Raw genomic sequence first — 14069 nt, 5'->3', positions numbered from 1 at the left:
GGGGTTGGGGAGGGGGCTGGGAAGATCCGGGGTAGGGAGGGGCAGAATATGGATCGTAGGCGTACGGGTAGGAGGGGTAGGAGGGGTAGGAGGAGGAAGGGTAAGGGTAAAAGGAGGAAGAAGACTCTCCGAGGTAGCCGGTTTCGGGACTGAGAGGCCTCTGCTCGTAGACAATTGAAGGGGCGGCCTTGTTCTTCATGTAATTGATGTGAAGGTGGTGATCCGGTGGGTGGGAATTGTCGTAGAAAGCAGGGAGACGAATGGGGGAGGCTTGGGGGGAATGGTGGAGAGAGAGATCATCGGAGTCGGAGTGGAAGTGGAGGTGGGAGCCGGCGGAATCGGAGTGGGAAGGAGAAGCGTGCTTGGAAAGCTGGTGGGTTTTGTGGGGAGGAGAGGGAGAGGGAGAAGGGGAGGAGGAAGGAGACGGCGGCGCAGGGCGCTGGGTGTCGTGGTGGACGAAGGAGTGAAGGGAGTGACCAATTGCCTTGAGGGAGTTTATGTAAGCGATGTGGGCCGCGGCGAGTGCGTAGCGCTGGTGGATTGCTTCGTCGAGAAAAACACAGCGTTCCCGGCAGAGCGCGACCGCCGGGAGATCGTCCAGCTTGGAGCTGGCACATCCCATGGTGGTTCCTTTTAGGGTTTGGTAATCGGAGATAAAGGAAGTATAATCGGAGCGGAACGTAGGTAGTAGAAGAAGATAGGAAGAGGAAGAAGAGCAGTAGTAGTAGTGAGTGCCCCACCAAAACAAAACAATGAGTTAATGAATGAAGGGAATCTTTTGCCAGCAAGGACTTTCTCGTCCTTTTCTATCATATTTCTTCTCTCTTTTCAGTTTCTCTCTATTCACCATGCTTTTTCTCTTCCCCTTCAAAACCAAAAACATCAAATACTTTGACTTTGACCACATCTCCTATTTCTGCTTTTTTCTAATTACCAAACAAATACCCCTTTTTTATGTTTATCACACCAACAGTTACCGATTAAATTACCATCTTCTCCTTCCTCTTACTTTCTTCCATTTTACACGATTTTACACAAATTCAAAATCCTAATTTTAAACTATTTCTTCAAAAAATAAACAAAACTAAAAAGTGAGTGTCTTTTCGAACTGATAATAAAAAAGGTAGAATATTTAAAATCATTTGTTTATTCCTTCATTATTATGTAAAATCCACAGACTCCTTTTATTTTGAAGCGGAAAAATCAAATCGGCTCAATCATTCTGTTTGTAATTACCATCCAATGAATCAATGCGTGTGGGTCATCTGGGTCGATATACTATACTAGTCTTTCACAAAAAGTCTGAGATCGGTTAAATATTATAATTTGTTGACCTGTTTGAATTTCTTTTTTTAATAATTTGCACTTTGACTGTGGATTAATATGTATAATTTATAATAAAAAAATTATTATACTTTTATTTTAAACTCGGTTAAAAAAGTTTAATAATAATTTGTAATAAAAAGTTATCCAATGAACCGTCCTAGAAAGATTTTAGGAGAAAAACAAAAAGTGGGAAAGGGTAAGGACAAAAATGACTACATAATAAACCCAAAAGTTCCTCCTCTACTCATTTTAATCACTCATAACTTACTTGAAAACAAGACACCTATTGCTATTGCAATTAACTTGTATTAAAGGCTATTTAAGATTTCTTTGTTGTGTGTGAAAAATGTAGATTGTAGTGATCATACATTACTTTTTAGTACGTTGTCAAATAACATTGTATCAATTACATAAATTGTTTTAGCAGTGAAATTTGAGTTATTTACCATGAACTTTTAATTTTCATCATAAAAAAATACCATAACTTCGTAAAGGAATGAAAAAGAGTAAATGATTATTTAACTTCATAAAATGATCAATAAAAGATAATCACCAAAAATATAAAATAAACAATTGATTGTAGAATCGTCGTAATAAATTAAAATGAAGTGATTAATCTAAAAACCATCGTTAATAAAGAAAAATAATGACAACTTAATAAGAATTGCGTCATTTTGTTCACGCTTCTTTACTTTTCAAAGATTTTTTATTTTCTTTCTCTTATCTACGCAAATTAACTTCATCATTACAACATTATGTCTATTTTTACCACAAAAATAGATTACTTTGGATAAAAAAATGTTTAGTTCATGTATATTTTTAATTTATTGATATAATTATTAAAGTCTGTCTTTTACAACTAATTTAAATATCTCACCTTCAAAATTTCATTCTTGTAACCTTCAAAATAATACAGATATTTCATGAAAATAACCATAGTTTTTTATTTATCTTGGAACATGGTATAACATTATGTTTTTTCATCAATGTTATAGTTTATTATAATTGTTTCAACTAATTTTTATGATACTTCATCAAGAAATTATGATGGAATGAAAAATCATATTTTATACACAAAAGTAACCGTAAACTTTTTTCATTTATTACACATTAAAGGATTATTATAACAGTTTAAAACTGTTCATTTTAATTACAACAATAACGTAGATGACTCCTATTTTATATTTTATTTTCTCCTTGTAATAAGAATATTTAATAAAAAAGAGATAGTTGTTAAGAATTTTAGACAAATTTGTGATAGAGAGAAAATATTGAAAATGAGAAATGAGAAAGGAGATATGAAAGTGGGAGCATTATATTGATTGCGGTTGGGTGGTAACTTAACGCGATTTGAAAGTTGGTGGTCCAAACGAGTCCTTGTTTCAAAATCACGTTTCTAAATTTTAATTTACATGCATGTTTTTGTTTAATTGACATGCAAAATATAACATAATATAAATGTATTTTTGATATGGTATCCTTAATAATCAATATTCTCAAATCCAATCATTTGTTTTATAATTATTGAGTTGTGGATTCAACGCCTTTTCCACCCAAATCCCTGTTTGGCTCATAATTGTCACGCTCGCCTTTTCTTTTATCAATTTTTCATTAATATTCCCCAACAAAAGTGACAGCATTAATAGTAACTTTCTGTTTATAAGTTTTATTTTAGTATCTATTATAAAATGAAAAAATATTGAAAATTTTATTTTATTATTCATGTTTTATTGTCAATGTGCATTAAAATTATTTTTTTATTATTTTACTTTTTTAATAACTTTTAATTATGTACTTATTTAATTAATGATTAAACAATAATTTATATTTAAAGTATTAATTTTTTTTATATTATTTTTTTATTTTAAATTTTATCTTTTTATGATATATAATTCTTTGGTCGTCTATAAATTAAATTTTTAAAAAATATTTTTTTTTTTATTTCTTGAAATAATATTCTTATTTTTTAAAATAATATATATATTTGTTTATGTGTGTGGCGTTTTTTTGTGATTGCATGTGATTCAAAAAAAGTTTAAAGACAAAACACCTATTTGTTAATGGCCATTAAAATATGTTTCAAATCATTGATTTAAGTTTTTTTTTCTTGTATAAATAGAATATTTTGTGAGAATTATCATATAAGAGAAATTAACCTACTTTCTATTAGTATTTTAATTTGAGTAAATTGATTTAGAAAGAAGTTGAAATATGTTGCTTACTTGAGTATAATTTGTTATATATTAAGAGACTATCAATTTATGTGAATTGGGATAGAAATGTTATTGATTTTGAACTAATAAATGTTATTATCAAACCAACTTCCTCTTTTTCCTTCCCACCAGAAGAGTTTTACTTGTAGAATTTAAGTTTCCTTTAAGTCTCTTCACCAAAAACTATGCTTTTCTTTTTCCAATGGCCACTTCCCTTTTCTTAATAAAACTATGTTAAAAATTTTAAATCTCTAATTCCTAGGCCACTTCATATCTTTCCAACTTACCCATGCAATTTTCTTACAATTATATTCCCAACTCCATGCAAATTCTCTCTTAGTTCTATTGATTTCAATCCTTACTTTTGATAGGATCTTGAAAGGGATAAATGTAATAATGGTAAGAATAAATTATTTATTTCTGATTTAGTTGCATGTTTGAATTTTAAAAATTAAATTGTTTAGTACTAATAAATTCATTTAATATTTGTTAACTTTTAGAAACTAATTTATTAGATAATAATTGCAGTATTTGTCAGCTAACTAAATCACAAAAGAAAGAAAAAAATAACAATATATTGTTGTGAAAAAATTTAAAGAAAAAATTAAATATGTATTTTATAATTAAAGGGTGGCAGAGAAGGAAGTAACATAAGATGAATAAAGTAGAGTAAAAACTCAAACCAGTCTTCATATCTTTAATTAAAATTTAGACAAAAATGAGTTTTTGAAAAATTAATCACTTTACCAGTTATGGGATATGTTATGAATTTTTTTAATAAATATTTATGAATAATATATGTAAAATGAGTTTTTTTATCCGATATTCTATGAAATGGGTACGATTATCATAATATTTAACTTTTGTGAAAATGTTCTATTAATGGATTATTATTATTAAATTTTATTTAAATATTTTTAAATAAAATCAATAGACAAAAATAAAATTTTAGTAAGAAAATATTAATAATTAAAAAATATTTCAGATTTTGGTTTTATATATTTATACACTTTTACTTAGATTTATGAAACTGAAATCATTTATAAAAATATTAGAAGAATTATTTAATAAATCTGATTTTATATACTATATTCAGATATATAAAACTGAAATTACTTTTATAACTATTAACTTTTTAAAATTTATACTCGTTTAAAAAAAAAGTACAAAAACCAAATTTATTCATATAGTGTAATTCTATTTGATTTTTTTTTTCACATCAAAGATAAAAACTATAAGAATATAAAAAATCCTCAGATAAGTTATTTAATGGCAATCTTATTATATGCAGAAGCGCACTAGTTTTTTGAGGACCATATTTTGTAAAAGAAAAAAAGAGAGTGAGAATATGCAATGCAGCCTTTTAGGGTTTAAAGTAATAAGAAATGAGAGATGAGAGATGAGAGATGAGAGAGAAGATCTTCTTTTCTTTTCTTTCGACTCACCTCATCATAATCATGCTGTTGTTGTAATAGGAATGTGCCAAAGTTGGATCAGATGCATCCTTCCACTTCCACCTTCCAAATTAATTGCAAATCATATGCACATTTTTCCTATGCTTCTCTTCTCAATCAATACCAGTGAATGAGTGGGTCACCATCGCACACGTTCCTTTCTGATTTGCCTTTTCACCTCTTCCTTCGCAAAACCTATTTATTTATTCCTGCATCTGACTACTGATTCTTGCGGCATCTGTCAGTTCATCCGATTCTCCCCGCACTTTTCTGCTATAAGAAATGCGTCAATTTTTTCAATTCATCTGTCACAGTGTTGAATTGAAATCTTGAAAGACTAGTTTAAATACATGCGAATGAAGTAGTATGTTAGTATGTTACAGTATAGCGTAGCAAAAAGCAGACACGGCATTACCTGGGGAAAGCGTCAGCCAAATTATTGGAGTTAAGAGCTGAATCAAATTCATTTCATTTCCTTTTTCAGTTTTTGGTTGGTTGGTGTAAGAGAGAAGAGAGCAGAAAACAGATACAATGATAGTAATTATATAGGTTTGCTGAGAATACTCGATTAGATTGTGATTGGGCATAAGCCCAAAATCAAAACCCAGACCCAAAAGAGAGTGAGTTGAATATAGTCTATAATTGGGGGACAGAGGGAAAAGAGTGCAGGTTAACTTTTGAGGAATCACGTGCACAGCACATGTGATGCTTCGTTTTGTTTTGTTTTTCTCTCTTAATCTCACCTGATTAAGAATTAATCAAATGCTGACTCATTTAATTAAAAAAAGCTGCTCTGCTTTCTCTTCTTTTTTTAAAAACCCACTGTTGAAACTTTTTCTTTGAATTAAAAATCACATTTTGTTACCTAAGCTTTTTGTTTGTGCAACACTATTTTTGTATGTGTAAAAGGATGAACGTCTGATTAAGTGACGTATTTGTTTCATTGATTCGCGGTGATTTAGATGAGTTGGTTTATAGAAGATGTTTTTTATCCAACTACGCATAATATAAGAGATTTGTCATTATATGTTGTACATGCTCCATTCATACTATATATATCAATTATCATCGCAATTTATATAATTATTTTTATAAATAAAATTGTTTAGGAGTTATATGTGGAACTTGTGTTCGAGTGAATATTTCAAGATAACATGTTAAATATCGTTGTAAGAAAGATTAATTAACGTATAATACATAGCATATGATTTTAAAATGAAATTAATATATGTAAATGGGTGCAAGGGAATAATTTATAATTCAAGAATTTTAAAAGATACTCTATTTACGGATGATTGTTTGGTCATACTCATAAGTTGGCGGAATATGATTAGGGTGGATTTGAATGACCAAATGAATTATATCTATGTCTTACTTGAACTTCATCAAGTGCCACAACTAACACTACCATCACCTCCTCACGTGAATTCATATAGTCCTAGATTGACACCATCAATGCCATCTACACCTTTTGCATCATCTGCTACGACCTTGACCTCATCATCTGACAAGTCTAAAAGAAAATCTTAAATGGTTGATATTGTTGACTCTTAATTTGCATTGCTCACAACATTAATGTATGAATCACGGAAAACCTTGGTAGAATAGCTATTCATTTTGAGAAACTTTCTTCTTGTGCTAAACAACAAGTGACTGTATTAGAATAACATGTGAGTCAAACAAAGGAATGTTATTCTTTGTCGTACTTCCACATTTCAATATGCGGAGAGCGACATCTGGGAACTGTTAGCAACAATGAACATACTAGATGGTCAGGTTATGGAATAATGTTGCAACTTCCTATGTGTAAAATCATTCCTTGTTAAATGACTTATAGGAATGTCCCCTCACGTCCTTGGAACAAGTTGTCTAAGATGATGATAGAAGGTGGTGGTTCTTCAAATTAGTCTATGGTGCAATTAACTATATGCAATATTATATGGTTTAATTTTGTACGCTAAAATTTAACTTGTATTTGATATTTAACAACTCATGTTTTATGGTTAACTAAAGTGACATGTTTTATTGGCTTTTAATATGAACTGTTTTACTCTTTCTTTTTATTGGTTTTTAATATGTATATGTTTAATGACTTATTCAATTGACATATGTATTATAACACAAACAATCAATTGTAGGCTATGACTTCATCTTCTTCAAGTAAAAGATAAAAAAGAGGTAAAACATGTAAGGAAAAATCATATGCAAATCCACTTGATGATGTTACTGAACAAAATATGTAAACTGATTGCAGCAGATGAGGTGGTTCACATTTTCAGCCTAGATGAAAGAATATAATGCCCACTTCTTTCTATGACATGTATTATCACCTAAAATCATGGTCTTGCGGTTCTTCGACGAATCAGAGTTAGACTTCATACAACCCATATTGTTTCAAGATTTACAACATTTTGTGCAGATCCATAGTCCCTTACTATATGGAACTCGTTATAGTATTTTACACAAACCTCAAAGTTAGTGTTAATGGTCATATCTCTAGTGAGGTGAAATCGACAAAGATTAACATCAAACTTGTAGATTGATGACATTGTGCAATCTATCATATGAAGATCGAAAGCTATCCTTTCAAACCATACATGAGGACCTAAAATACTGCGAGTTTGAAGTTTTAAACTTCATGGTCAAACCTCACCTGCATGGTTGGATGGTTAGAAATGCAGGAAGTTTAAATATAAATGAGAGACTCCTATGTTATGTGCTTGTTCATATGTTGTCATCTCAGGGTACAAATTTTGCTCAACTAACTCATGAGGACATATTTTTCTTGTGGTGATTGAAAAATAACATTGTCACAAACTGACCACACCATATTATGCAACACATGGTCAAATGCAAAAACAACAATACGTCTCTTCCATACATAATGTTGATTACAAGAATTCTTGTTCTCTTTGAGGTGGACCTAAGTTATAAGTGCCTTATTGGATTGGGACGAAATCACTACTTTGTTATAAAAACATTATCCAAATTGAACATTGTTAATGTTAACAACGTTTGGCATATAGAAGGGTAAAGAATGTGGATGCATATGATGGTGATGAAAACACTTCAAATATTGCAAAAGACGTTGATAGTGGCCCACAACCCGAAATGCAACAACAAGATGTACAACTAGAAGGAGTCTTAGCTCAAGATGATAGGTTTACATAAATGATTGGAAGAATCGATAACATCCAGAATAATCTTTTCAGTTTGACATTAATTGTGATACAAGAATTAGACACACCTACACAAGATTGCAGGATTCAAACGATCGAATTAATACACGATATTAAATAACATTCCATAATTTTAAGTTTTGTTTATTTGGTTTGTATGAAGTAACTGTACATTTCAAAACTTATTTCAATTTATTATGAATATGAATAATTTTTATTTGCTATATCAACTTTTTTTGTTAACAATAATTTAAATAATAACATGGAAATTATTATTTAAGAAAATTTATTTAAAATTTATTTCTACAAATCCCTTATATTTTTGTAATTTTAATTTTTTTTATCATTAAAAAATTTCAATTTCATTTTGATATTTTTTTACTACTTAAATTTAAATTTATATCTAATTCCATGTAAGAGCAAATGAGTAATCATATAATTTTATCAATTAAAACATTTTTTAGTTTATAACTCTCATTACATGTTAACAAAATTTAATAAACTTTTCTTTCAACTTCCTTTATCAATTTTTTCAAATAATTTAATTTAATTAACACCACAATCCTCTCTCCACCTGATCAAATTCATTCAAACAACTTTTCTTATATTTGCTTCCCAATCTAAACACTATCTTAATTATTAACCAACATGAAAGTTCTTAAATAAACACTCCTGTATTATCGAAATTCATCAAAACTTTATGAGAAGCATTCCACTTTCCTTTGAATTAATTATTTTAACCAAATTATTAAATTATTTTATATTTTTATAAAAATGATTTTTCTTTATAAAAACTAAACGATTTTATTGTTTTGCTGAGTTAATATGCATTTTTTTTCCATTGTCTTTTAATGTTTCAAACATTTTTTATTTACTTTCTCTCCGTTTATTTTATTTTCATCTTTTAATATCATTCGGCGAAAAAATAAATAATTCTATAAATTGATGTTTTTTGCATTTTCTACGCCTTACCAAATTTGTTCCCTTTTTTTTATAATCTAAGATGGTGTATTTCATATATTACTTTCATGATTTGTTTTACATCTATATCACTAACATTCTTTTCCAGAGAAATGTACTTATTCTTTTATGATTTATTTGTTTTATCACTAACATAGCATCAAGTAGGGACAAATGTACAACAAAACAAAAGAATGCCTTATCAAGTCCTTCGTGAGTTTCAGTTAGAAACTTCAAACTCTAAAATAGTCTATCCTATAGCTACATGAAAAAATGTCTCAAGTTATGTGTGGAAGCATACCACGGTCACTGGAAAATCAGGGACTCGTTGCTGCGTAACAGAGTTAGAGATGGAATTTAATCTTTGACTAATCAGAGAAGAATTCTTGCAATTCAGCTTGGCTTGTGCTCACTAGAAGAGGAATTGAATCAAGTTTAATTCCTTTCAGCCTATTCTGTTTCTTACAATGCAAACAATCTCCCCCGGACCACTCCAGCTCTTCCTCTGAAAACTGTTCCTCAGCCCAGTTTTTTCTATTACTGCTTTCGTAGTTATCAAGTGACTCAGATGACGAGTTTTGACATATGCAAGATGATGGATTCTCGTGAAACTCACCACTGCCAGGTCTCAACTCATTTGGTTCTCCCATAAAGCCTACCTGGAAAGTTCGAACTCGAGAGGCAAATTCCTCCCAGGTCATATTATTTTTCTTCATGAATAACTTGTTCAACTTCTTTGCATTTGGGCGGATGGTGGGTTTATGACCAAAGTATCTCCTGCAACAGAGAAAATGAGTCTGCTTAGGTGAAAAACTTACTTTATCAGCATCAAGAAATAACGAAATATCATAGTTGCTTTGGATGGTCAATTGCTGTTGCTTTTCAATCCCGATATACTTCAGGCCATACACAAATGGAAGATAGTAGCTCAGATGATTGCTAAATTAAGGTTGCAGTTCAATTTTTTGAAATTTAAAACGCTTCTATGAACGAACCAGGTAATTTTCCAACCTCCAGGTACAGCTAGTATTACAAAAAAGTTTAACCACTAGACGAGCAACTTACCTTCTTCCAGCTAAAATTTTGGCCATGTTACCGTTGTTGTTTGTAACAAAAACGTCACTCTCGTCACAAACTATGAAGTCTAGTGCAGCCATGCGAGAAGAAAATGACACAAATTGTGCCAACTCCTCTTTGGTAGCTATAGTCTTCTTTGAATGGAAGTTCGGAAAAAGAGCCTTGAGGGGAGCTAACGTTTTCTCACCTCCATATATTTCGCCAGATGCCACGTACAAGTGAATGTCACTTCCAAAACCAAGTGCTCTTAGCATAAGACCAACTTCCTCTGGGGTGAGTGGACATCTTCCGTGTCGTCGAACTTTGTCAGGATTGTTTGCCTATTGTTCATTCACAAATATGTCAATTTTCATATATGCTAAAAGATGTGGAGCTGATTGGTTAGATGCTATTAAAACCTTACGTGTAAATTTTTCCACCGTTTCCTAATTTCACTAAGTTCTTTTTTTTCTTTTTCTCCCCCGCCATAGTAGCAACCAGAGAATGCAAGCATATCTGGTTCAAACCTGTAACGAAACAAAAGTTTAAATCAAAGTTTATGACATTGAACTGTGATAAGAAAAATTAATATTGTCGGACGTCTCAAGTACAAAACGTGAGTTAATTTTTACAAGAATACGCGATCACAAATTCTGACAGCGATATGGGTTCCATGCTGCACATTTCATTTCAGGGACTAAATGTACAGGAAAGAAACCGAGAAGAAAGCTCGGCTAAAATTAATAAAATTTACCTCAAATGTAGAGCAATGAAATGCTTGCTTTTCATTTTCATCCGCTCAACCAACAAATGACCCATCTCCTGAATGGAATCCGTAAATTTGAGAGCATGGTAATTAACCCTGCACCTAAGCTTTTGTAGATCTTCATCCAACCTATTAGCAAGTCTATAGTCAAACTTAGTTAGCCGAACAGCCTGCGTGTATCCACAATTTAAATGTCATTCATGGAATCAAGACAACACAATAGCGTACGCATTACATTATTTGAAAATTAGTAATTGCCATAGTGATAGCTTTGAAAAACGAATTAAAAAAAAAAAATCCCAAACACTTTTCACTGATTCTCCTTTAAAAAAACACCGGTCACTAAGATGATTTATCTATGCATTTCATGGGAAAAAATGAATAAATAGTACATAATCTTTTCAGGAGTTATTTATTTATGCATTTCTTATATAAATTTTTAGAAAGAACCGCCACCGAGTCTAGGAAAACCTTTTAATCTCATGAAAGACTTAACATTTACAGTTAACCTTTGACCTTAACCTTTTAAGATTTTTTTTTTTTTTTTTAAATTGAAGGTAAAAAGTAAGACTTTAAAATTATAGTTGTTTGATATTTTACTCGTGTAGTGCATTCATGAATTTTAATATGTGTAAATAAATAAAATTAAAAAAATAACCTAAATTAATTTTTTATGTCCTTATTATATATAATAATTAATCATAATAATGACTCAACTTCTTATATTAGAAATAATTAAACACGTTAGATTAGAGATTATCTTAACTAATTCCTACAAGAAAATTATGATTATTTTTTAAGTAATGCAACATCTTTACTGTAAGATCTTTACTTGAGATCTTAAATACAATATCTCATTTTTATAAGATCTTCCGCTAAAGAAACATTGGAGATCTGCATCATAGAGAAAGAAATCATAAAAAAAAAATAACTCTATCAATATCTCAAAAAAATTATTTTTTTATACTCTCGTGCCAACAAATATTAAATAAAAAATAAATCATGAGACGAACAAAAATTAACTTGACATTTCAAGGTAGGATACAATATTACATAGAACCAATAAAAAAAGTAATATATGATCTCAAAATAAAATATTGCATTAAATATAATTTAAAGACATAGAAATACATTATTAGAATAAACTTTGCATTTGTTTAAAGGCATATGACTTCTCCTAAGAAATCAAATGTTGGATAAATTTCAATTTGAATAATGAGTGCTCTGTCAATTCTTCATTTATTTTCTTATTCCTTATTTGTATGTATAATCAAATATTCCTTTTATGATTATACTCACATTAACTTTGTCAAATGTCATATGTATTTTCAAGTAATTGCATGTATATATTCCATCATAAAAATCTCCCTTACAAACCTTTCAGTACACTCTATCTTCAAAAGTAATATATCATTCTCAATATTTATGCTTTTAAAATTGAACTATATTTTTTAATAAACTATGCATGCTTTTATAATATTATTTTATTTAGTGAAAATTAATATTATTTTTATATTTGTAAATAAAATATTTCCTCTTGAATTTTTTTTATTTCGTATGTTTTTGTACGAATTTAAAAATAATTTGTCTAATGTCCGTATAATTTAATATTTTTGTTCCATGGTAAAAGCCACGGACGGAACAGTCCGCACGCATAAAGGAAATTATTTAAAAGTATATTTATTTTCATCTCTATGATTTTTATTTTTCAGAAAAGGCAATTTAACGTATATGAAGTTTTTAAGAGAAAACGTTCCCAAAACTAGCAATTTGAAAAAATTATACTATTAAATGCGTATATGAAGTTATAAATTTAACGAGACCGTGTTCTATAAATGAAGCATATAAATAACCTATAGAACAAAAAAGAGCATACAACATCCTTCCAACATTATATGACTAGTTAGTTAGGCTCAAAACAGGGGAATAAAAACGATGACAATACAAAAATGGTGGATGAGAGATGTTGGAACCACAAATACAATAATTGAAAATTATACTTTGACAACTTTAGGGAAAAAGAGTGGTTATATGATAAGAGTAATACTTAAATGCCAGATTTTAATTGGAGAAAGGCGTGAAAATAATTTTAATGAAGATCTACTAACTGAAGATGTTAAGATAGGACTTACTCGCTTCTTGACCAGCATGGGTAAAACCCGATCCTCGTAGCACTTGGGGGTGCATTTCCTTGGAACACGCAGCGTATATGGAGCCATGAATTTCCCTTTCGAATTCGGAAGGTGTTTTACAACGCTCACGTCATTCAGCAGAAATGTTATAAACCAGTCTGTATCAAACAGTTCAGAAAAGTTGCTGCAAAAATTGTACTTAGTCCATCGCAAATTCAGAGGTGAAAAACGATTAACTTTGCTTACATATTAAAAATACTACCACATACGATGAAGAGATGAGTGATAGCAGTGCAAGTGCAACACAAAGACAGACCTGGTGTCTTTCCAGAAAGAAGCATGATCCAACTCTGGAACGACAAGTGTAGCATTCAAAAGATATGCAGCCACGACAGCATCGATTATCTGCAGCAACAAGCAGCATTTGAACCTCATCAAGTGGCTCGACTCAGCATATCTTTAAATCACTCGTCAAACTGGGTAGCCCAGACAAAACCCGTATATCAAACCATTCATAGTCATGCAATACTGTTGGTTGCATGCAGAAAGAAGTGAATCAAATACGTTTTCCTCCTTCAAGTTTTATTAGACTAAAAGAAGTACATACAAGGTGATATTAAAAGTCATTCCCACATACAATACTGTATTCTATTTGTTAGTTGGTGAAGGAGCCTACCCCTGTTCTCTGTTGATTTAAACCTCCACTGGTGGCAATTAACAAATATCGATCTGGATGAGTTTTGACATTGGCCTCTGCAAGTACAAGAAATAAGTATTTTCGCAGTCAAATTACATGTCCATTAAAACACGAATGAACACTGGACAGCAGTTTTGATTAACTTAAAGTCCAAATTAAATTCATAAATTGGTTTTCCCGGCTTTACTTGCGAAATTGTCACCAGCGATACTGCAACCAGAGAAAAGGCGCGACCGCCTCGAACTCCATAAATCATTTTTGCAACTTCCTCCACTCGTCTTAAAAA

The 14069-nt window shown here is 30.7% G+C and overlaps 2 protein-coding genes across 2 annotated transcripts in view; both read right to left on the bottom strand.

Annotated features, from left to right (window-relative positions):
* LOC106763178 (nitrate regulatory gene2 protein) overlaps positions 1-821 on the bottom strand; it is a 5191-nt gene extending 4370 nt beyond the window's left edge. Inside the window, exon 1 of the mRNA XM_022781676.1 lies at positions 5-821. Coding sequence (XP_022637397.1) covers positions 5-622 — 618 coding nt within the window. The 5' untranslated portion in view covers positions 623-821. The remainder of the gene's footprint in view (positions 1-4) is intronic.
* Positions 822-9248: 8427 nt separating this feature from the next.
* Positions 9249-14069, bottom strand: part of LOC106764142 (uncharacterized protein At1g04910) — a 5527-nt gene continuing 706 nt past the window's right edge. Inside the window, exons 3-10 of the mRNA XM_014648373.2 lie at positions 13971-14061; positions 13763-13839; positions 13403-13491; positions 13087-13270; positions 10943-11124; positions 10613-10715; positions 10198-10529; positions 9249-9909 (exon numbers count right to left, since the gene is read on the bottom strand). Coding sequence (XP_014503859.1) covers positions 9501-9909; positions 10198-10529; positions 10613-10715; positions 10943-11124; positions 13087-13270; positions 13403-13491; positions 13763-13839; positions 13971-14061 — 1467 coding nt within the window. The 3' untranslated portion in view covers positions 9249-9500. The remainder of the gene's footprint in view (positions 9910-10197; positions 10530-10612; positions 10716-10942; positions 11125-13086; positions 13271-13402; positions 13492-13762; positions 13840-13970; positions 14062-14069) is intronic.

This window comes from Vigna radiata, chromosome 6, assembly GCF_000741045.1.
Source record: "Vigna radiata var. radiata cultivar VC1973A chromosome 6, Vradiata_ver6, whole genome shotgun sequence".
Lineage (NCBI taxonomy): Eukaryota > Viridiplantae > Streptophyta > Magnoliopsida > Fabales > Fabaceae > Vigna > Vigna radiata.
Note: the sequence above shows the minus strand (reverse complement) of the source record. Positions and strands in the feature narration are given on the sequence as shown.